The sequence below is a fragment of the Scomber scombrus genome, chromosome 23 (genome assembly GCF_963691925.1).
Source record: "Scomber scombrus chromosome 23, fScoSco1.1, whole genome shotgun sequence".
Classification (NCBI taxonomy): domain Eukaryota; kingdom Metazoa; phylum Chordata; class Actinopteri; order Scombriformes; family Scombridae; genus Scomber; species Scomber scombrus.
This window is the reverse complement of record NC_084992.1, coordinates 2197185-2221981: the sequence shown is the minus strand read 5'-3', so window position 1 is coordinate 2221981 and position 24797 is coordinate 2197185. Positions and strand designations below refer to the sequence as shown.

The 24797-nt window shown below is 36.4% G+C and overlaps 4 protein-coding genes across 4 annotated transcripts; 1 reads left to right on the top strand and 3 right to left on the bottom strand.

The window, feature by feature from the left end:
* Positions 1-2244: 2244 nt before the first annotated feature.
* LOC134005757 (butyrophilin subfamily 2 member A1-like) lies at positions 2245-4802 on the bottom strand. Its single transcript, XM_062444745.1, has 5 exons — positions 4722-4802; positions 4125-4460; positions 3680-3961; positions 3475-3588; positions 2245-3292 (listed from the first exon to the last, which is right to left on the bottom strand). Exons 1-5 carry the CDS (start codon positions 4795-4797, stop codon positions 2706-2708), a joined length of 1395 nt encoding a protein of 464 aa, XP_062300729.1. The 5' UTR covers positions 4798-4802; the 3' UTR covers positions 2245-2705.
* Positions 4803-7587: 2785 nt separating this feature from the next.
* LOC134005756 (butyrophilin subfamily 3 member A2-like) lies at positions 7588-11772 on the bottom strand. Its single transcript, XM_062444744.1, has 6 exons — positions 11712-11772; positions 10911-11028; positions 9949-10284; positions 8927-9205; positions 8722-8835; positions 7588-8539 (listed from the first exon to the last, which is right to left on the bottom strand). Exons 2-6 carry the CDS (start codon positions 11017-11019, stop codon positions 7944-7946), a joined length of 1434 nt encoding a protein of 477 aa, XP_062300728.1. The 5' UTR covers positions 11020-11028; positions 11712-11772; the 3' UTR covers positions 7588-7943.
* Positions 11773-12696: 924 nt separating this feature from the next.
* LOC134006296 (butyrophilin subfamily 3 member A2-like) lies at positions 12697-17064 on the bottom strand. The gene is made up of 6 exons (XM_062445382.1): positions 16970-17064; positions 16170-16287; positions 15207-15542; positions 14036-14314; positions 13831-13944; positions 12697-13649 (listed from the first exon to the last, which is right to left on the bottom strand). The coding sequence occupies exons 2-6, from the start codon at positions 16276-16278 to the stop codon at positions 13054-13056; spliced, it is 1434 nt and encodes a 477-aa protein (XP_062301366.1). The 5' UTR covers positions 16279-16287; positions 16970-17064; the 3' UTR covers positions 12697-13053.
* An 846-nt stretch (positions 17065-17910) lies between these two features.
* On the top strand, positions 17911-24261 carry LOC134006295 (low affinity immunoglobulin gamma Fc region receptor II-like). Its single transcript, XM_062445381.1, has 7 exons — positions 17911-17941; positions 18392-18655; positions 18866-19108; positions 19278-19406; positions 19551-19607; positions 21097-21231; positions 23694-24261. Exons 1-7 carry the CDS (start codon positions 17911-17913, stop codon positions 23792-23794), a joined length of 960 nt encoding a protein of 319 aa, XP_062301365.1. The 3' UTR covers positions 23795-24261.
* Positions 24262-24797: the final 536 nt, after the last annotated feature.

The window sequence follows — 24797 nt, the reverse complement described above, 5'->3', positions numbered from 1 at the left end:
TTTCCAGGCTTATTATTTTTGCCTTCTAAACAGTTAAACATGGCGATTTCTGCAATCACAGTAACAGTTTAAAGTCTGTGTAAAGTAAGAATAAATGTGTTCTGAGTTTGACATACCACAGAAAAGTGTGTTGTTAACCACCCTGCCAAATTTGAATGATTAAAAAAATCTCCAAATATATGAAATTAGGCTTCAAAGTTGTGTAAAAGTCTGCCTATTTCTCTTCTCCCAAACGCTGTGGGAGTGGCCGCCGAGTTTGCTGAAGCCCCGCCCCCTACCAAGTGTCACCTGTCAATCAAAGTCACCACCTCTACCAGAAACATGGACGCTAGGTCTGAGAGCTTTCTGCCGCTAGCTCAGCTGCTAGCTCAGCTGCTAGCTCAGCTGCTAGCTCAGCGGCTAACTGGTTAACTGTAGACTGTAGTAGTAGTGTGCGCTGAATGTATTTATACCTCTACAGCAGCAGGGGCGGGTTTATGCCGATCACCGCCGTGTTACGTAATGCAGCGGTGATCCGCCCATTAAATCCTGAACACAGAAATGTTGAAACACAGTTTGTGAAGCCTAGCTCCACAATTCAAATCTAAATGGTTGAAATGCTTTTTACACCTTTTTTAAAAATACATTTATGACCTATTTAATGTGTTTAGAAGAAAATGTCTGAATTCACTTTACACAGTCTTTAAGGTTTAGATTGGTCATTTGCACTTCACTGCACTTCCATAAAGTCAAATGGTCTGTGATAGTCTGACTTTTGATCCCTATTACAGTATGTGTCAAGCTTCAAAAATGATCCTGCACTTCCCATGTTTCAACTCTTTCATTATCTTATTATGTCTTTCAAAGTCCATTCTCCCTTTATGTAACACTGGCTTTATGTTATAAAATATGAAGTGAAGTTAACACAAGACCAAGTTTACAGCTAGGTGCATCACACTGTTTGAGACTGTCTCTCTTGATGGGACTTTTACAAACACTTTTGCTAATATTGCGAGGGTCACATGGTGGCTTTGTTAACAGAGAAACTTAAATGTTTTCAAGGTTATTTTTTTTTTTTATCACGAGTGATATTAAGATGAAGATGAATGATGACTGTTTGCTTCTTTCTGTACTTTACTGTGTTTGTATTCTTGCATATCAAATCAGGCATTTTTCTTCCATCACTGCTTTTTGATAGGACATTTTATATTGAGCCACAACTGGAGAAACTGGAGAGTCCAGTTAAATGCATCTTTGGTTGCAATTTTGTTGATGTCTTGGTTTCACAAAAGCATATTTTCTTTGATGAATTGGTTAATTTAAAGGTCTATAATTCACTACATTCCACTGTAATTTACTGTATCAAGAAATAAAGACTACCATGAAGTAAACTATTTTTGTCATGTGTCCTCAGCAAATCTAGATCCCTACAAAAAGATTCTGTTTTATAGTTAGCAGAACATACGTTTTATTGGCAAACTTTCACACTCAGTCTTTACAATCAATATTAATTCAATGCCTCGATAAAAACATGACTGTTACTGTGTTTTAATCTTCCTTTTGTAAATCAGAGGAGGCAAAAGTTATTTATGAAAAAAGAAATTTACCAATATTCAATTACTAAAAAAATGATACAAACATATGCATTTCTCAAATAAGTGTATTTAAAAATCAGTTGTGACACCTCTCTGTTATATACTTTTTAAAGAGTGTTGACTTTTGTCATTGTTTTGACCCCATAATTCCTCCTTCCTATAAGTTACTTGTTGACAAATACTGTACATTTATAAACACTTTAAAATGTCTTTATAGCTGCAATAGTGAGGAAATCTAACTCCATTTAAAAATGCAGTTAAATATGTACACGGATCAGTGGCAAATAGCTAAGGGTTGGCAAGATGAGAAATTCGAAAATGTCTTAAAAATAGTTTTAAAAGCATGTATCAGGTTAATTAATATGTATATTTTGTGTTTTTGTTGGCTTTATGTCATTTGCACCTCTTTTTTTAACCAAAAGTAAGACCTGAGTGCTCCTGAAAATGTCCTATGGTGTAACCACAAAGAATAATAAATATTAAATATTTGAATCACCTATGGTGTATTTAAGTGCATTATTTTTTAAAAATTGGAGAGTTCCTTCATTTAAATTTGAATGCGTAACCATGTAACCACTATTTTTCATAAAAATCTGATACACTGCCGTGCCATGTTTCTTCTATAGTCAAACACCATTGTTTGTTGAAGAAATGGACACTGAAAATCAAATATGACAGTCAACAAGGTTCAGTGAACTTGGTTTTTCATGTTATTTCATGTTTAGAAAAAGGATTATCTGACAACAAGAAATGATTAGTATATTACAGGGTGTCCATAAAGTCTCTTTACAATTTAACACATTCATTACAAAAGCAAATTAATAGACAAATTTGTGGAAATTATTACAAAATGAGGAGTAGATATTGGAAGTTCTCTGTAGCATAGCCTCATCAATGGTGGCAATGGCATCACTGATCTTTTGCTTCAGGTCTTAATGTCCTGTATCTTTGTTCAATACACAATATCTTTAACATAACCCCATAGTCTGCGTATCCGGGTCGAATTCACTTTAATTTACCGTATCAAGAAATGAAGATACTCAGAGCTCAAATGTTCATCATCATCAAGGTTTAGTCATCCATCTACTGTTTACGATTTTAGTGATTTTAACTGAAGATCAAGTTATAAAATCATTCTCCGCCTTTAGATAATTCACCATCTGATTTCTCTGCTTTCTCTGACTGAAGTTTCCCCTGAATCTCCTCTCTCTGTGTCTCTATCTCATTCAGTTGTTTTTCAATTTGTTCCCTGTCGTTCTCTAGTTTTCCTTTCCTTTCTGTCATTCTAATAATCAAATCCTCTGTAGTCTCCAGAAGTTTCTCTGTGTTCTTTAAAAGTTCCTCAAGTTCTGTCTTTCTCTGTTCCAGTTCCTCATTGATCTTTATATGCTTCATTTCTTTTTTTCCTTTTTGCACTTTTGCTCCATCCCCCAGCTTTTTCTTGATCTCCTTTAGCTTTGTCTTCACTTCCTGCAGTTGTGAGATGAGTTTCTCTCTCTGTTCCTTCAGATCCTTCTTCTGTTCCTTCAGTGTTGTAATCACACCTTCCACATGCTTTAAGTCTTCCGTATTGCTCTTTAACGCTTCATCATGTTTTCCTTTTTTCATGTTAACAAGCTTTTCTGCCTGGATCAGATCTCCTTCTTGTTGTTCCTCCATCAGAAGCTGAAGTTCTACGTCGGGGATTGATGGGATCCCATGTTGTGATCCTTTTTGATCTTTAGTGTTATCATTTTTAAAAAACACAACATATTAAAAATTACAATTGGAAATAACAATAGTGACTTAATGATAGTATCTTATTGCTATGTAATTAAATCATTCATGTCAAACTAACCATCAGAAAAATGTGACAGTAACTTCAGGAATGGAAAGAAGTATAAATACAGTTGTGACTTACTGTTTAGTCCCCATTTCCACATAACAACGACAGCGGCAGCTATAGACATGAAGCAGACAACCAAGCAGATGATGACGCGAACAGCAGAATCAGCCGGGACCAGAAAGAAATCATCTGAAATGATAAAACACATAACAGAGGTGACTTCAACTGTATAAAACCAACAATGTGATCACATTATTAACTCATCAAATCATTATTCTACCTGGGATATTAATGTGTGTTGCTCTGGTCTGGTTGATGTTGTTCTGTTGGACTCTACAGGTGATTCTGTTGCTGCGTCTTTTCTCCAAAGTCACTTCCCTGCTGACAGTATAGAGACCATCAGGACCTCTGACTGTCTCTGTAGGTCCAGCAGAGAGGAGGTTTCCCTCACCGTCCAACCAAAGCACCTCAGGCTCTGGATACCAGCCTTTAGACTCACACTGTAACAGTGGTCTTCCTATTTCTTGCCACGATAAAGTGATGACAGGCCAGGATATATCACCTGATAATGAGGGAAAGTCAATATTTTAATAGTTTGTTGTCACATATGTTGACAGTTTATATTCTTCCTGCATCCAGGAAGATGTTTTTTTGGATTGCTGTGGGGAAAAAAATCACTCAACTACACTTTTACATGAATGCAAAAATGAACATTTTCTACTTACGAATAGCAAGGTGAACAGTAGATTCTCTATTAACTTTGGGAATGAAGCATCTGTATGTTCCCTTATCAGAGAGCTTCACTTTGGAGAGTTTCAGCAAAATGTCTCCATGCTTTGGTTTGTTGATGGACACTGATGTTCTTCCATTATAGGAAGGGTTTTGCTTGTCCAGCAGGTCCTGACCAGCACGCCACACATGTACATATTTGGGTGTCAGGTCAGGTCTCATCCACTCCACAGCTGTAGAAATAGCATCCACTGGAGGGTCCAGGACACATGGCAAAATTACGTCATCACCAACCCCTGCTACTATTGGCTGGAGTGGACCAGTCACCTGACCTGTGAAGAAACAGTTTTACATTGTCAGTGAGTACTAAGTATGACAGCCAACATGAAAATGCAGGTGTTGTTTTCAGAGGTGGAATAAAACCAAATAATAATATAGATGAAGGAGGCGGTTTGTCGGTTCAAACCCTTCCATGCTCAATGGAAGGAAGCAGCTCAATTAGCCAAAATTAAAACCACAACCACCAACAAGAGGATTTCAAGCTTTGAATCATTTCAAATCATGGGTGTGTCATACATCTGTGTTTATGTTACCTTTGGGACAGTGTGTCAGGAGCAGCAGGACCATGAAGCCACTGAATCCACCTTCAAGGGACCATCCATCAAACATCCTGAAGTTCTGAAAGTTAAAATAAACCATTTATAAATCATTATGTTCCAGGATGACAGTTTGCAAATAACATGTTTGAACTCCAGAATATATCTTTAACCACCATGAAGTGAAGCCATCAGCCCAGCTGACACAGGACGTTGTATTAACGTTGGTCCTTGGTTGGATATCGGTTGCAACGTCAGACAACTAAAAGCCAACGTTGAGACAACGTCTAAAGCTGACGTCAGTTTCACATAAAAATATCAACGTCAAGCTGACGTCGTTATTTAGTTGGTTTTAAGTTGTGTTGGCAAGCAACCTTATCCAACGTCTAGTCAACCTCACCTGTTTAACTAAAATTAGTTAGGTTTTAACGTAAACCCAATTTTCAAATCCATATCATAATCCAATAGTAATCCAACGTTGGAGTATAACGTTGTTCTAATGCCGCATTAACGTCAGGTGTCAGCTGGGAGTAGGCTTAAAAGCTGTGTCTCCTCTGGCTTCCTAATTGAAGCCACTCTGTGTTTTGCAACTTGAAAACTTTGAATATGAAGCTGCTGCAATAGGAAATATTCTGTTTGCATTAGCAGTAATATAACAGAACTCTGACACGCTATAAAGAAAGTGAGCATTAAACTGTGAGGCTTATTGATCTATAAATGACAGGAACGTCTGTCTGTCTGTCTGTCTGTCTGTCTGTCTGTCTGTCTGTCTGTCTGTCTGTCTGTCTGTTATTCGCATATCTCTCAAACCGTTCATCCGATTGATTTCAAATGTGAAAGATGTCTTGCTACGGGCACGAGTAAGTGCAGTGCCAAGTTTGACGTTGTCTGGATAAGAAATGTAAAAGATATAGATAAATATATCGGTAAAAGAAGCACACATTTTCTGTTGGCTCTAGCCGCTGGCCACTCCCCCTCTCACACACTGAGCACAGCGCAGGACCAGAGTTAGAGAGGCTATAAGGCAGCAGAGCTTTGGCAGCTACAATGTGAAATACAGAAATACACTTCAGACCCTCAAAAAAATGGATGGAACTGAAACCACTTCGAATAGCCCAGGCTACTTTGTAGTAAAAATGCACGCAGACATCCCAACTCTCCCGGAAGTTCCGGGAGTCTCCCAAATATTGATAGTGGCTCCGTGACGCCCGCAAATGAGACACAATCTCCCGGAATCTGGATTGAGCAAGCAAGAGTGTGCTGTAGAGATTGGCTGCACGTGCGTATGCGATTGTGTGACTATCAATGCAGCGCGTGTGAGAGCAAAGCGTCCTCTGTGTTGCTGCTTATTAGATCAATGAGTTTCGGCGGTTTGTTCAAACTAAATTAAACAAAGAATGTTACCAATCAGGAGGTTGTGTGACTTTATTAAATGCCACTGTTTTACTTTTGATTGGTTTATCTTAATTAAAATGTAGGTAAATCAGTAATAGGAGAAATACAGACAGTTGTTATGAAAGATCACTTACCTGTTGCAGGTGTAAGAAGGAGTTCTTACTGTAGAAGAAAGTTGTGAGGTCCAAAGTCTTTTTACAACGTAACATGACTCCACCCACACATTGCGATACTGATAACATCTCTGATTCCGTTGCTTTTTTTTCAAACTGCTGTCTTTTTTAATTTATGTGTTCAAATGAGAAAATGAAATATTATATCAAGGTTTTTGCTGCATAAATATTAATCTAGTTTCTCATACATTCTCTGCAAACTGTAGTATGAAGTATTCATGAGGTTGTGGTAGGTCTGCTGGTTTCCTGCTGTTGTTCATGCTCAAAGCAAAATATTATTTTGTAGTTTTTGTGTTATTTTTATCATAAGAGCAAAATCTTGTGTACTGCAGGTACCATCATTGCACTTTTTGTGGGTTCTCCAATCTAAAATCCCACCTAGTAAAGTTTTGTATATAGAGTCGTTTTTGTCTTTCTGCATGTTTAATGTTGGAGTGCAATGGAAATGTTTTGTTCTGACATAGCAGTATATTTGCAATTACAATATTGAGCAGAATAATTGTGATTATATATTTGGGCTATTATCATGCAGCCCTACAAAGACTGGAAGTACTGTTGTTGTTCAATACATTGAAAGGGTGCATCATACCAGGAATGTCTTTTGCTCCCTCATTGTTTTGTGATTTTGATTGAGATGTTTTATATGAAGGTACAGCTGGAGAGTCTATAATTCACTTTAATTTACTGTATCAAAGAATGAAGATAGTTAAATAAAAGATTTGTAAAATTATTAAACTGAAAACTTCTTTATTTCGTCATGTGCAGATATTAGTGGAGGATGTTTCTAAAGGCCATTGTTCATCATAATCATCATCATCATCATCATCATCATCAAGGTTTATTTATCCATCTCTTTTATTGGCCATCTCACCGAAATACAAACTTACAGTCAATATTCAGTTCATATACAATTATGACATTGTAGAAAAATCACATCCTCTTGTTCTTCATCTTCTTTTTGTTAATCAACAATCAATTGATTCATAAATGTTTTTTTTTTAAAATCAGTTATAAAAATGACAGAAATTATTCATCGCAAATAAATGTATAAATTACAGTAGAAAAGAAAAGGCTTATGTACAATTGTCGGTTATATTTAGATGTTCCTCCATAATTGTCTATTTTTCAAGAGTAGTGACTCTTATTAATCTACTGGAGATGCTGCAGATCAACCGTTTTTTCCCAATTTCAATAAACACTGGGTGTAAGTTGGGTTTTAATCGCCTTAACTCTTTTTAAAATTAGAGTAATTAGTATTTAGATTAAATACTTATCTTTAATCATTTTAAAGAAAAAAACTAAACAAAGCACTATCATTTATCATCGGAATCACTTCTACAAAGTATTACTTGTGTTAGTGGAGGACTGACCCATGCAAACTGAAAATGAATACAGCAAAATGATGTAAAATCACAACACATGCAAAACAGTCAATGCTATACACTATAAAACATTTTTTTTAAAGAATAAAACATCAGCATCAAACAGAATTAAAACTGAAATTGAAGAACCGGGTTATTGATGATATTACTCAGCTTATTCCTCCTTTTAATGCTTTTTCAATTACACATGAGCTGAGCATATAAGTGAGTGAACAAAATGTTTACTATTTACAATTTTAGTGATTTCAATTGAAGATCAAGTTATAAAATCATTCATCGCCTTTAGGTAATTCAATACCTTTTTCCTCTGCTTTCTCTTCTTTCTCTGACTGAAGTTTCCTCTGAATCTCCTCTCTCTGTGTCTCTATCTCTTTTTGTTGTTTTTCAATTTGTTCCCTCTCGTTCTCTAGTTTTCCTTTCCTTTCTGTCATTCTAATAATCAAATCCTCTGTAGTCTCCAGAAGTTTCTCAATGTTCTTTAACAGTTCCTCAAGTTCTTTCTTTCTCTGTTCAAGTTCCTCATTGATCTTTATACGCTTCTTTTCTTTTTTCTTTGGGTCCACTATTGCTTTTTCCACCACCTTTTTCTTGATCTCCTTTAGCTTTGTCTTCACTTCCTGCAGTTGTGAGATGAGTTTCTCTCTCTGTTCCTTCAGATCCTTCTTCTGTTCCGTCAGTGTTGTAATCACACCTTCCACATGCTTTAAGTCTTCCGTATTGCTCTGTAACACTTCATCATGTTTTCCTTTTTTCTTGTTAACAACCTTTTCTGCCCGGGTCAGATCTCCTTCTTGTTGTCCCTCCATCAGAAGCTGAAGTTCTAACTCTGGGATTGGTGGGATCCCATGTTTTGATCCTTTTTGATCTTTAGTGTTATCATTTTTTAAAAACACAACATATTAAAAATTACAATTGGAAATAACAATAGTGACTTAATAATAGTATCTTATTGCTATGTAATTAAATCATTCATGTCAAACTAACCATCAGAAAAATGTGACAGTAACTTCAGGAATGGAAAGAAGTATAAATACAGTTGTGACTTACTGTTTAGTCCCCATTTCCACATAACAACGACAGCAGCAGCTATAGACATGAAGCAGACAACCAAGCAGATGATGACGCGAACAGCAGAATCAGCCGGGACCAGAAAGAAATCATCTGAAATGATAAAACACATAACAGAGGTGACTTCAACTGTATAAAACCAACAATGTGATCACATCATTAACTCATCAAATAATGATTCTACCTGGGACATTAACGTGTGTCTCTGTGGTCTGGTTGATGTTGTTCTGTTGGACTCTACAGGTGAATCTGTTGCTGTGACTCTTCTCCACAGTCACTCTGCTGCTGACAGTATAGAGACCATCAGGACCTTTGACTGTCTCTGTAGGTCCAGCAGAGAGGAGGTTTCCCTCACCGTCCAACCAAAGCACCTCAGGCTCTGGATACCAGCTACCAGATTTACACTCTAACGTCACGCCATTGCTGACTATGGACGTTGTTATGTCAGGTGTGGAGACAGAACCTAACAGACAGTAAAAAAAAAGAAAATCACCGCATTTAATGATTTGTACAGTTCATACAGTATAGTCTTTGTCAAACACATTTTCAGCTAGAATATACCTTTTGTAGCTATCTGTTGGTTGAATAAAGTTATAGTAAAGGTAATCCCTTGGTTGAACCATGATATACACAACCTAATGGGATATTCTGATCCTTCCATTTACTCCTATAGTAACAGCAAAAGTGTGTCTCAGATAACCCTGGACAACAGGGTTCGGGGTTATCTGAGACGCACTTTGGACTCTGGTAAACCCAATGCCCTTTCTCTTTCCCTTATGGTCAAGCCAAATGCTAATGTGGTGGTCATCCTGTTAGTTTGTCTGTCATTTAGTTTTGAGCTTAGGGAAAATTTGATCTAAATTTGAACATACAATTCAACATAACCTTGTGATCAGTAGAGTGTAAGCCTCTGCCGGCATCAGATTTAGTGCACTGTCTACCTTCCTGATGTCTAAGTTCTTAAAAACACCAAAATAACCTTTTTCTTGCTTTCACTCCTTATTCCTCTGTAGGTACCAAAGTCTTATTGAAATATCTTCATAACAAAAATGTTTCAGTCATATTTCAGGTAGTCCTGTAAAATCTCTGATTCTCATAATATATGACTATATATATACTATATAAAGCTGTAACGGATTCATGCCTTTCCTTGCATAGTTACAGTCTGTTTTTTATTAAGTACACAATGTATTAATGCCAACTTACCCACAATGACCTCGGCCACAGATGTATCCAAGTTGGGAATGACGCATTTGTACGTCCCTGCATCAGAGAGTTTCACTTTGGAGAGTTTCAGTGAAATGTCTCCACACTTCAGTTTGTTGGTGGACAGTGACGTTCTGCTTTCGTACAATGAATTCTGCTCAATTGGAATTTCCACGTTGTCTCTCATCAAATAGATGATCTGCTTCAGGTCAGATCTTTCCCACTCCACTGTCATGGCAGAAGCATCCACACAAGGTTCCAGGTAACATGGCAAGACCATGTCATCACCAACCATTGCCACTATTGGCTGAGTTGGGCCAATCAGGTGCTGCTGACCTGAGGAAAAAACAAGTTGTTTTTTAATCTGTACTTATTTTTCTTTTCATACTACTTCATCATTCATGTTTTCTTAATATCAGTCAGTGTCGACTCATTGAAATCTTTCTACATTGACGTGAATATATTTGTTCCATTTATTAGGAAGATTTTTTTTGTTTTTTCATGATGTTATTTCCCCAATTAACCCTTATAAGAGATCAAATTCAAGTTTGGGAGATTCTGTCTGTCAGTAAAAAAAAACTTTTTAAAACACATCTGTACATAATTACATAATTTGACACAATTTGGTTGAAGAGTCCTGAGTGTGAGGTTTAATATGAGTTGAATAATTTCAATTTCCAAAAAACATTTAGCCTAATAAATCCTTCCCAGTGTTCAAAAGATCTTAACCATAATTTAGCTGTTATTTGCAGATATTATAGAATGTTAAAATAGGCATTAAACATAAATTAATATTGACATTTTGCAGAAAAAATGAAATGGACTCAACTACACTCTTGTTTAGTTCGTTGATGTAACTGTCTGCAATGTTAGGAACGTTATGATAGGAAAAGTCTGATTATGACCTTTTTTAATTTACATACACACAAAGGCTTTTATCATTTATCTTATGTGCAACATACCTCTGCAAGAGTATGTTAGGAGTAGCAGGACAACAGTGTGATGCAAGACCAAGGCCCCCAAGTCACAAAGTTTAGGTTTCAGGAAGAGTCTGTCCTTCATGTCAAGCATTGTGACGTCCTGAAAATAAAAATGGTCAAAGTCAATGGTAAAATATGTGAGACCAGTTAAATCTAAAATACTGTGTCTCTCTATTCACTCTAAGGGAAAGCTTATTGAGCATTCTTAAGACCTTGTAATTGCTCAAATCCCTTCAAGCCTTTTAATGACCGCACGTTTGATACTGCAACTTAACATAACTTATGATAAATAAGAAACTGCAATTAAAAGAAAAGGAAAGTTTGGACCAAGTTGATCTCCAAAATGACAAACGTGAAAATACAAAGCGGTAAAAAGCTTAGGTAAAATCCAAACAACTTTAATTTCTTGTGCTTTTGATGCATTTCCTTTCTTTTATTCTAATTTTATTCAATCATTTAATTCAAAATACAGTCATTCATCAATTATAATTCCTTTTTTTGGTACATCACTCTTGATTTTCTGTAATACCCATAATTCTCATAAAATGAAATTTAACAAAAGACGTTGACCTAATTGTGTGTGCTACAACCAACCGATTGGTGCTATAAAGAGCCATAAATATATGAAACAAGATGGCAGAAGGTTGCAGTGATTGCAGTTTGGTTTTTAATCTAGAAACAGGCTGTAAAAGCACATACCAACATTTTCAATATGCTATGTAAAACACATATCACTAAAATAATCTGTTAAAACGTAAATGTTTCATGTAAAACGCTACATACCTGTTGTGTGTGTCAGTGTGTCACCTCACCTCAACGGAAAGTTTGCTGCACGGTCAAAGTCTGAACAATTACAGCCTCTGAAAACTCCAAGTTTATTTTAAACCACGCCCTCTGTAATCACGTGATCACAATTTGTCAATTATTTACAATGAATGTGTGTGTGTGTGTGTGTGTGTGTGTGTGTGGGTTAGGGTAGGTACTTTCGTTTTCATTGAAATGTTTTTGACCTGCCTGCATTTTATCACTTGAAGTTGCACTTTGGACCTGCTGCCTTTTGTACTACTTCAAAATACAAAAGCAATCATTATTCTACAAGTTGGTGTAGGAAAGAAGTTGTCTCAGCAGAAAACATGAATAATAAGAACAGGTGTCTTATATGAACTGGCTATTTGATTAAATTATATTTGTTGAAAATAAATATGTGAACATTGTATGATTAGTTTCTCTACAGGTCATCATAATCATTATAATCATCAGCATCATCATCATCATCATCATCATCATCATCATCATCATCATTATCATCAAGGTTTATTTATCCATCTCTTTTATTTGCCATCTCACCGAAATACAAACTTACAGTCAATATTCAGTTCATATACAATTATGACATTGTAGAAAAATCACATCCTCTTGTTCTTCATCTTCTTTTTGTAAATCAACAATCAATTGATTCATAAATGTTTTTTTTAAATCAGTTATAAAAATGACAGAAATTATTCATCGCAAATAAATGTATAAATTACAGTAGAAAAGAAAAGGCTTATGTACAATTGTATGTTATATTTAGATGTTCCTCCATAATTCTCTATTTTTCAAGAGTAGTGACTCTTATTAATCTACTGGAGATGCTGCAGATCAACCGTTTTTTCCCAATTTCAATAAACACTGGGTGTAAGTTGGGTTTTAATCGCCTTAACTCTTTTTAAAATTAGAGTAATTAGTATTTAGATTAAATACTTATCTTTAATCATTTTAAAGAAAAAAACTAAACAAAGCACTATCATTTATCATCGGAATCACTTCTACAAAGTATTACTTGTGTTAGTGGAGGACTGACCCATGCAAACTGAAAATGAATACAGCAAAATGATGTAAAATCACAACACATGCAAAACAGTCAATGCTATACACTATAAAACATTTTTTTTAAAGAATAAAACATCAGCATCAAACAGAATTAAAACTGAAATTGAAGAATCGGATTATTGATGCATCTTACTCAGCTTATTCCTCCTTTTAATGCTTTTTCAATCACACATGAGCTGAGCATATAAGTAAGTGAACAAAATGTTTACTATTTACAATTTTAGTGATTTCAATTGAAGATCAAGTTATAAAATCATTCTCCGCCTTTAGGTAATTCACTACCTTTTTCCTCTGCTTTCTCTTCTTTCTCTGACTGAAGTTTCCTCTGAATCTCCTCTCTCTGTGTCTCTGTCTCTTTTTGTTGTTTTTCAATTTGTTCCCTGTCGTTCTTTAGTTTTGCTTTCCTTTCTGTCATTCTAATAATCAAATCCTCTGTAGTCTCCAGAAGTTTCTCAGTGTTCTTTAACAGTTCCTCAAGTTCTTTCCTTCTCTGGTCCAGTTCCTCATTGATCTTTTTACGCTTCATTTCTTTTTTTTCTTTTTGCAATTTTGATCCGTCCATCAGCTTTTTCTCGTTCTCCTTTAGCTTTGTGTTCACTTCCTGCAGTTGTGAGATGAGTTTCTCTCTCTGGTTCTTCAGATCCATCTTCTGTTCCGTCAGTGTTGTAATCACACCTTCCACATGCTTTAAGTCTTCCGTATTGCTCTGTAACACTTCATCATGTTTTCCTTTTTTCTTGTTAACAACCTTTTCTGCCCGGGTCAGATCTCCTTCTTGTTGTCCCTCCATCAGAAGCTGAAGTTCTAACTCTGGGATTGGTGGGATCCCATGTTTTGATCCTTTTTGATCTTTAGTGTTATCATTTTTTAAAAACACAACATATTAAAAATTACAATTGGAAATAACAATAGTGACTTAATAATAGTATCTTATTGCTATGTAATTAAATCATTCATGTCAAACTAACCATCAGAAAAATTTGACAGTAACTTCAGGAATGGAAGAAGTATAATTACAGTTGTGACTTACTGTTTAGTCCCCATTTCCACATAATAACAACAACAGTAGCTATAGACATGAAGCAGACAACCAAGCAGATGATGACGCGAACAGCAGAATCAGCCGGGACCAGAAAGAAATCATCTGAAATGATAAAACACATAACAGAGGTGACTTCAACTGTATAAAGCCAACAATGTGATCACATCATTAACTCATCAAATAATGATTCTACCTGGGACATTAACGTGTGTCTCTCTGGTCTTGTTGATGTTGTTCTGTTGGACTTTACAGGTGAATCTGTTGCTGTGACTCTTCTCCACAGTCACTCTGTTGCTGACGGTATAGAGACCATCAGGACCTCTGACTGTCTCTGTAGGTCCAGCAGAGAGGAGGTTTCCCTCATCGTCCAACCATAGCACCTCAGGCTCTGGATACCAGCTACCAGATTTACACTCTAACGTCACGCCATTGCTGACTATGGACATTGTTATGTCAGGTGTGGAGACAGAACCTAACAGACAGTAAAAAAAAAAATCACCGCATTTAATGATTTGTACAGTTCATACAGTATAGTCTTTGTCAAACACATTTTCAGCTGGAATATACCTTTTGTAGCTATCTGTTGGTTGAATAAAGTTATGGTAAAAGTAATCCCTTGGTTGAACCATGATATACACAACCTAATGGGATATTCTGATCTTTCCATTTACTCCTATAGTAACAGCCAAAGTGTGTCTCAGATAACCCCAGACAACAGGGTTCGCATTTGGGACACTCTTTGGCCTCTGGTGAACCCAAGGCCCTTTCTGTATGGCAAAAATGCCAGTCAGTAATTCAGGTGCCCTAATAGTTGTCAAAGGGCACCTTTGCTAAACAATGCCATTGCCCCTGTGGTTGGCCCAAATGCCCTTCATGCCAGCTCATGTATGCCTCTGGCCTGCCAAAGAAACCTTATGGTAAACCTAACTGCTGTAGTTCCTTTCTGGTTAGGCCAAATGCTCATGTGGTGTTCATCCTGTTATCTGTCATTTAGTTTTGAGCTTAGGGAAAATTAGTTCTAAACTTGAACATACAATTCAACATAACCTTGTGATCAGTAGAGTGTAAGCCTCTGCTGGCATCAGATTTAGTGCACTGTCTGCCATCCTGATGTCTAAGTTCTTAAAAACACCAAAATAACCTTTTTCTTGCTTTCACTCCTTATTCCTCTGTAGGTACCAAAGTCTTATTGAAATATCTTCATAACAAAAATGTTTCAGTCATATTTCAGTCCTGTAAAATCTCTGATTCTCATAATATATGACTATATATATACTATATAAAACTGTAACGGATTTATGCCTTTCCTTGCATAGTTACAGTCTGTTTTTTATTAAGTACACAATGTATTAATGCCAACTTACCCACAATGACCTCGGCCACAGATGTATCCAAGTTGGGAATGACGCATTTGTACGTCCCTGCATCAGAGAGTTTCACTTTGGAGAGTTTCAGTGAAATGTCTCCACACTTCAGTTTGTTGGTAGACAGTGACGTTCTGCTTTCGTACAATGAATTCTGCTCAATTGGAATTTCCACATTGTCTCGCATCAAATAGATGATCTGCTTCAGGTCAGATCTTTCCCACTCCACTGTCATGGCAGAAGCATCCACACAAGGTTCCAGGTAACATGGCAAGACTATATCATCACCAACCATTGCCACTATTGGCTGAGTTGGGCCAATCAGGTGCTGCTGACCTGAGGAAAAAACAAGTTGTTTTTTAATCTGTACTTATTTTTCTTTTCATACTACTTCATCATTCATGTTTTCTTAGTATCAGTCAGTGTCGACTCATTGAAATCTTTCTACATTGACGTGGATATATTTGTTCCATTTATTAGGAAGATTTTTTTTGTTTTTTCATGATGTTATTTCCCCAATTAACCCTTATCAGAGATCAAATTCAAGTTTGGGAGAGTCTGTCTGTCAGTAAAGAAAAACTTTTTAAAACACATCTGTACATAATTACATAATTTGACACAATTTGGTTGAAGAGTCCTGAGTGTGAGGTTTAATATGAGTTGAATAATTTCAATTTCCAAAAAAACATTTAGCCTAATAAATCCTTCCCAGTGTTCAAAAGATCTTAACCATAATTTAGCTGTTATTTGCAGATATTATAGAATGTTAAAATAGGCATTAAACATAAATTAATATTGACATTTTGCAGAAAAAATGAAATGGACTCAGCTAGACTCTTGTTTAGTTCATTTATGTAACTGTCTGCAATGTTAGGAACGTTATGATAGGAAAAGTCTGATTATGACCTTTTTTAATTTACATACACACAAAGGCTTTTATCATTTATCTTATGTGCAACATACCTCTGCAAGAGTATGTTAGGAGTAGCAGGACAACAGTGTGATGCAAGACCAAGGCCCCCAAGTCACAAAGTTTAGGTTTCAGGAAGAGTCTGTCCTTCATGTCAAGCATTGTGACGTCCTGAAAATAAAAATGGTCAAAGTCAATGGTAAAATATGTGAGACCAGTTAAATCTAAAATACAGTGTCTCTCTATTCACTCTAAGGGAAAGCTTGTTGAGCATTCTTAAGACCTTGTAATTGCTCAAATCCCTTCAAGCCTTTTAATGACCGCACGTTTGATACTGCAACTTAACATAACTTATGATAAATAAGAAACTGCAATTAAAAGAAAAGGAAAGTTTGGACCAAGTTGATCTCCAAAATGACAAACGTGAAAATACAAAGCAGTAAAAAGCTTAGGTAAAATCCAAACAACTTTAATTTCTTGTGCTTTTGATGCATTTCCTTTCTTTTATTCTCATTTTATTCAATCATTTAATTCAAAATACAATCATTCATCAATTATAATTCATATTTTCGTAAATCGCTCTTGATTTTCTGTAATACCCATAATTCTCATAAAATGAAATTTAACAAAAGACGTTGACCTCATTGTGTGTGCTACAACCAACCGATTGGTGCTATAAAGAGCCATAAATATATGAAACAAGATGGCAGAAGGTTGCAGTGATTGCAGTTTGGTTTTTAATCTAGAAACAAGCTGTAAAAGCACATACCAACATTTTCAATATGCTATGTAAAACACATATCACTAAAATAATCTGTTAAAACGTAAATGTTTCATGTAAAACGCTACATACCTGTTGTGTGTGTCAGTGTGTCACCTCACCTCAACGGAAAGTTTGCTGCACAGTCAAAGTCTGAACAATTACAGCCTCTGAAAACTCCAAGTTTATTTTAAACCACGCCCTCTGTAATCACGTGATCACAATTTGTCAATTATTTACAATGAATGTGTGTGTGTGTGTGTGTGTGTGTGTGTGTGTGGGTTAGGGTAGGTACTTTCGTTTTCATTGAAATGTTTTTGACCTGCCTGCATTTTATCACTTGAAGTTGCACTTTGGACCTGCTGCCTTTTGTACTACTTCAAAATACAAAAGCAATCATTATTCTACAAGTTGGTGTAGGAAAGAAGTTGTCTCAGCAGAAAACATGAATAATAAGAACAGGTGTCTTATTTGAACTGGCTATTTGAACATTGTAATACTACACTGATTTACTGCAGAGGGCAGAATGGAAAGGACTTTTATTACTTGGTTGTGAGTGAGTGAGTGAGTGAGTGAGTGAGTGAGTGAGTGAGTGAGTGAGTGAGTGAGTGAGTGAGTGAGTGAGTGAGTGAGTGTGACAGCGACACAAAGAAAAGATATGGGTGACACTGAAAGAAAATAACCCCCATACAATAAACTGCATGGATTTCTAACAATGATAATTGCAATGGTAATTGTTAAGAGTTATTATTAATAATACATATTTGTATTATTAGTTTCTCTACAGGTCTATGTATATTATTGGGACACCAGCTCCAGTGTCCTGAAAGTTTTAATAGATGATAAAACTATAAAAGTCAGCATTCTGAATATTTGAATGGTGCTTAAAGGTACATTGTTTTATAAAGCTCTCTGCTGCCACCTGCTGAGATTGAATTGTTACTACGGTCTGAACTGACACAGGAAGAGGCAGCACTGACCTATATTATATCTTACATTCAGTCTGGTGCTCAGATGATCCGCAGCAAGACATCATGGAGGTCACAGCTCTCTGCATCAGACTGGGTGAGTACTGAACCTGTTTGTCGATACATTTCTCAAATGTTTGCAAAAAGTTACTGAGTGAATCATTCTGATGAACACATGTATCTGAAAAGTTTTTCATTTGTAACGCGTTATTAATTATCAAAAAAGTATTGATGCAATATTATAGTTCTCTATGGCACCTGGCACAATGATGTAAAAGCACAGTTATTATAATGTATAATAATGGAATATTCATCACTGATAAGCTCACAATATGTTCAACTTTCTTCTTTTGTCTGTGCAGTGATGAATGTGTTGTTGCTGCTGGTTTCACATCTCCAACTCAGTTATTCTAGTGAGTACTGTCACAGTTCAAAAACTTTTTAAAACTTTGTATTAATTAAGTAATAAGATTTTTAAGATTTATATTAATTTCAAAAAATAACTGATCTGGTTTAATATATTTCATTCTCTTATTCTCTGCCTTAGATTTAGGGTTTCCTCAGGTTGTTCCAAATAGACAACAGCACTTTAAACACGAGCCCATCATTGTCAGCTGTGAAGGGTTGGCTGGATTGAATGGATGGAGAGTAATGAGAAAGATCAAAGAAAGTCCAATAATATGTGCTTCGAACTGGCAGAAATCAACAGGGCCCTGTGAAATTTCAACTGCCTACCCACATGCTGACAGTGGAGAATACTGGTGTGAAATAGGTGGAAAGAAAAGCAATACCATCAACATCACTGTCACTGGTATGTATATAGTAAAAGCCCCAAAAATGTAACATGTTTTGGCACTTCTGAGCTTTACCTAATCTACCATATCAGCCAACTTTGTTCAAGATGTAGCATGACTGATAACGTGTTTTCTATTGTACATGAAAGAAAGATTTATATGTAAAAATACTTTAAATATAAAACAATTCTTAACACATATTATTTCCAATTGCCCTCGTTGTTCAGCTGGTTCTGTGATCCTGGAGAGTCCGGTTCTTCCTGTGGTGGAGGGAAAAAATATGACTCTGCGCTGTAGAAACAAGAAAACCTTCAATCTCACTGCTAAGTTCTATAAAGATGACAACTTCATGGGGAGCAGCTCTACGGGAGAGATGAGCTTTCACAATCTGTCCAAGTCTAATGCAGGGTACTACAAATGTAGCATCTCTGACTTTGGTGAATCATCAGCGAGCTGGGTGACTGTCACAGGTGAGACACAACAGTTAATCAAAAGGATTTGGTGTTTTTACAGATGACCTTACTTACCAAGTTCCATATTTTAAAGCTTGATACAGCAATGGAAACAATAACTGTGTAGAATATGTTTCATTTTAAGTATTACATAAATATTACATTGAATATTTTATCCTTTCTGCAGCTCATGAGGAGCTGCAGAAATCCCCTCTTGTCTCTCTGCTGCTCTTCATTGGTGTCACTGTTGGGTTGGTGGCCGTGCTGCTGTTAGTGGGACTACTTCGATGTAAGAAACATCAAACAATCATCACAGGTACAGAAAATTAAAAAGAACAGATTCTCAAATCAGTGAAACAAAGTTGTATGTAGAACAACACAAATGGCAGGAACCCAATTCCTGCACATTAGAAACTATTTCACAGTGTTTTTTTGTTTTGTTGTTGTTGTTGTTTTTTAGCAACAGGTAGCCCAACCTCTCCTTCCTCTGTCGAGTCATCTTCTTTTCCACAAACAGGTGAGAACAGTAGCCTCATTTCAGCATAACTGTGGATTAGTATTTTGCCACTAAGGAAATTATAGGTATTAGGTGAGAACATTGACTAATTCCATATTCATTCTGATACCTGTTTTAAAACCCAGGCATTCCAAGATGTAGACATATTTTCCATCAGACAAACTATGTACATATTTGAAATAACACAGACAGGCTTCCAGATGTAGACAAAATGGTTCCTGGCCTCACAGGATATTTAGGTCGGAGGGGTTAGGTCCCATGAAGTACTGCCAATAGATTTATGTATTCATTTCAAGCATATAAGACCTATAACACCACTTATCTAGACTGTCCTCCCAAGAAAAAGGACAGTATCTGTTATTTCAGCATATATGTTAACTCTCAAGTGACAGTGCCCTCAAGCAGCTGTAGGAATTTGGCTGCTGTGTTGGCGGTGGTGTATGTGTGTCTAAGTTACCAATGAAACAGTAAAATACAATTCAGGAAATCCAGTTTGAATTACAGATTCATGTATTTTTAAAGGCTTATCAGATGGAAAAACACGGTAACACTTTACTTGAAGGTGTTGTCATAAGAGTGACATGACACAGCCATAAACATTATGTCAATGTCATTAAGTGTCATTCAGTTTCTGTAATGACAAGTTGACATTGTTTGGGTTGTCTTGATTAATGTCAAGATGAAGAGAGAGAGAGAAGGACATCACAAACAAATTTAATGTCAAGTTGTCATAATAAGGACATCCCAAACAATGTCAACGTATGATTACAAAAACCGAATGACACTTACTGACAGTCAAAAAACACGTTCATACTCTTATGACCATACCTTCAAGTAAAGTGTTACCAAAAACACTGTTGTAGTTTTTTCCCTCACGATGATCATGAGGTAAGAAGGAAATACAGCATTCTTGTGTCAAAGTAATCCACTAGGAATATGCACTTGCATGTATGTAATTGGCCAACAACGTTTGCTGGTAAATCGGAATGCTGCCTTATAATTCCTATCAGTCTGGAGCAAAGAAGGGATATTATATTTTTGTGTATTTGTATTTTGGAGGTGTACAATAGGTCATGCCATAATAAAGGACCAAGCTGAATAATAGTCTATGTACTGGACTTAGCAGCAACACAGGCTAAACCAACAGCAACGCAGGCAACATATGCTGTTATCACAATACCCATGAGAGATACAGGTAAATTACTTGAATCTGACAAACACAGGTTGCAACAAAACATGCAACACATTTAATCAAGTTACAATTGTACTAAATGAAGAAGTGCTACCACTTCTTTTGTTAGTGCCTCAGACAAAACCCACACGAGAAACCCACAAACAGAAACACATAGATGGGCCCCTCGCTTCACCATTTAGCAGCGCTTGTGTCATATGAACTTACACCTTGAGGGGAGGCTTCATGGATTAATAAATGATCTATCTATCTATCTGTCTATCTATCTATCTATCTATCTATCTATCTATGTTTCAGTGTATCAACAGGCTGAACCAGCAGCAACACAGGCTCAACCAGCAGCAACACAGGCTCAACCAGCAGCAACACAGGCTCAACCAGCAGCAACACAGGCAATTTATGCTTTTATCACAAGACCCATGAGGGATACAGGTAAATTAATTAAATCTTACTAACACAGATCGCAACAAAACATGCAACACCTTTAATCAAGTAAAATTCCTACTAAATGAAAAGTGCTACCACTATTACAGATGACCTCGCTTCAGTTTAAAGCTTTCAGCAGTGCTTGTGAACAGTTGTTGCTTGGATGTCATAACTAGAAAATCGAAAAAACAAACCGAATGGCCATACAGACATTTATAGGATTATACTGCATATGTTGCTGGAGGTTGTAGGCCTAGAGATAGTTAGGGATTCTTTTGTTAGTGCCTCAGACAAAACCCACACGAGAAACCCACAAACAGAAACACATAGATGGGCCCCTCGCTTCTCAATTTAGCAGCGCTTGTGTCATATGAACTTACACTTTGAGGGGAGGCTGTCTGAGTTACATATACCACCACCACTGTAAAAATACTGCTCTAAACAACCTTGCAGCCTCAGAGTGAATAGGTTTGTAGGTCAGTGCTTAATAAATAAACTATGGGCCAGACTAGTTATCGGAAGACCCATGAAGTACATTTAGAACCTAATTTACTTACAGATACAACTTGTTCTAGATGCACATGACATTACAACAAATGCTAAATGTATGGAAAAGGGCAACAGCTAATATAAAATTCAAGTAAAAGATTTTACTAATATGCACTAATATTCACGCATTCATGTTTGTCAAGATCAAATTGCCAAAGCTATTGTTCATTCTGACATTTTTTATTAAAAAAATAATCAGTTTAGCGATAAGACACAATCAGATATTATTCATTCTCATGAGTACTGGATAAGAATGCATCCTTGCTTATAACTATACAACATCTGGGGCCAGATACATACATTTTTTACATCTTTTTTTTAAGACTGGCCACGGGTTATATGATGAGGTGGAGGTGGAAATTGAAAACATTGTTTAAATGCCAGTCAAAGGTGTATTTATAAACACAATATTTACGTGTGATCAATTTTATAATTTTATATTTTACATAGTCAACATCATTTTGCTATCCTTAAAGCTGCAGTATGTAGTTGTGAGAAAAAAACTGGACTTAGCAAGTACAACCACCAGGTCCCTCCTTCTTCCTCTCTGCTGCGCTGCTCTGCCTTCAAAGTCCCTCCCCGAGGAGCAACCTGCCGTGCACGCTGCACGTGCATGAAGGCTCGTCCTCACAGTAAGAGAGGAAGCCTGTATGCCTGAGTAAGACCAAAGCAGACACTGCACAGGGGAGGGGCGCTGTTGAGTGAGAGTATGCGCTGTGCAGGGAAGTGTGGGGGGCAGCAGGCAGCGTGTGTACCAGCGTCATTGACACTGCTCCGGGATCTGATTGGTTGTTTTCATTCGGGAGCAGTGGATTCTTGCAAATCACATTACGACCACTGGGTGGTCGTAACCACTGGGTGGTCGTAATGAGACAGTTTTTTGTCACAGTTTATCTGTATGTTATTCTTCTGTCAGATCATAATGACAATTCTGGCAAATACAAAAAAAAATTGTTACAGACTGCAGCTTTAATCAGGACACAAACAACCTAGATGGTCAAAAAAGTCTGTTTTGTTATTAGTGCTACAAATTAACCCTTGATAACATCTGATATTTCAAAAATGATGAGGTATCACTTCCTGGTTTATAGGTAGTATATGTATTATTGATATGAATCCTAAAAATAACTACCCACACCTGTAGGTTATGACAGCTATTCTTCTGTTGGAGAATCTCACCACACTTCTTCCTTACTGTTTGTTTAATTGACAGGTCTGAGGACTGGAGCTGGTTAAGGGCATCTTCAACCATTTATAAATATAAAAACAGAACCATGAGTAGGCACTGCTTTATAATTCTCCAAAAAATAATGCATATGCTTATTTCTGTCTCTGTGCGAACACAGTTTTATGCATCTGGCCTCAGAGTGAGACTTGACAAACAATCAAGTCGATCATAAAAAAAATAATACTGCTTAACAGGAGTCCGATCTGTTTTGACTCTTGCTACAGTGGCAAAATCTGTAAACTGCTTGGATGGCAGGTCACTAAAATATGTTTTTATCAGAGTGTAGAAAACTAAACAAACAAAACACAAAAAGCAGCAATGCTTAACTTAAAGTGGCCATGGCTGGGTTTTTTTTCTTGGAATCTGACTGCTTGGTGTTTTAGGAACCTGGGACTAGTGCACATTTTACAGATATTCAATAGAGTACTTATATACACAACATATGTAAATTTAACAGCCAGAAGTTTATTCATGGTAGTTTGATGATGGCTCCGAAACAGCACAGAGATTGTAATGTTGGGAAATGCAATTTTCTAAAAAAATGTGACTGAACAGTTGCTGTCTGGTCCAGAGTCCCACTGTGGTTCAGAATCTGACTCATTCATTGTCACCCTTCAACAGCTAAAAAAGTTGCAATCAAGAAGCTTTAAATATATTTAAGTTAATTTAATTTAATTTGTCTGTAAAGCAGGCCCAGGATTACCCAGCTGCTCAGCAACACAAGTTCCCACGGCAGCTACCAACCCAAAAGAGGATTGCTACTATCAGACAGTCAATTACGTTAATGTGTGACAAATAATATTTTCACCTACCTGCTCATGGTAGACATTTTTTGTGTAATAGTAAAGGAGATATGCTTATTATGTTTTTTCCTATGTTTTCATTGTTAGGATATTGTATTCATGATGATAATAAAACCATAAAAGGCCACAAATGGAAAGAGCACAGTGACAGGAAGTAGTTACAGTTACAGTTGCCCCACCCAGATTTCCCATATGTATCTCCAGTAAACCATCACAGACTGACTGAAGTATCACAATTCAATGGATGGAGAATTGACTAATGAAAAATTATTATCATTTTTTGCTGGTTACCCGGATGAGGGTTTATTTGACACTTAACAGCTGTTTAATGTCATGTTGCATCTTCTACATACTCCTTTACTTGTTATACCTTGATGATGCAAAGAAAATTCAAACCACTCACAATGGCCTTGAAGTCTTAATTACAATAGCTGAATCGAAATGTTTATGTTTGTATTTTTATACATTGTTAATATCAGTACCATCAAGAAAAAACTTAAAAATGTGTAACTGGGTCTAGACGCCCATCCATCTTTTACCCCCTCCTGGGCCCAGCACCTTCCCAGATTTTATGCAGGAGTAATATGTCATGTCATGTATGATAAAAGTCTGCAAGTGAATTTTTCTGCTAATACTTTTGTACTTTTACTTAATAAAAACATTAATAAAAATGTCTCCCTTTCTGTGCTTCTTTCTGTTGCTTATGTCCATCAGACAGTAAAGTAAATTAATTAAGTAATTTAATTTGAATTTCAAGCATGATGTTTTGTTTTTTCCCCACAATTTTGTATTATTATATCAAGTTAAATAAAATAATACACTGAAACACAGCAAAGCAGTTTTTGGCATTTAAAAAAAATCATATTCATATTCACATGAAATAGTTTCCATTCCACATGAAATAGACAAAATATGTTTCCTGGAACAATAATGTGGAGCTCTATGGTCTGGTTGATGTTCTGTGGGACTATACAGGTGAAGCTGTTGCTCTT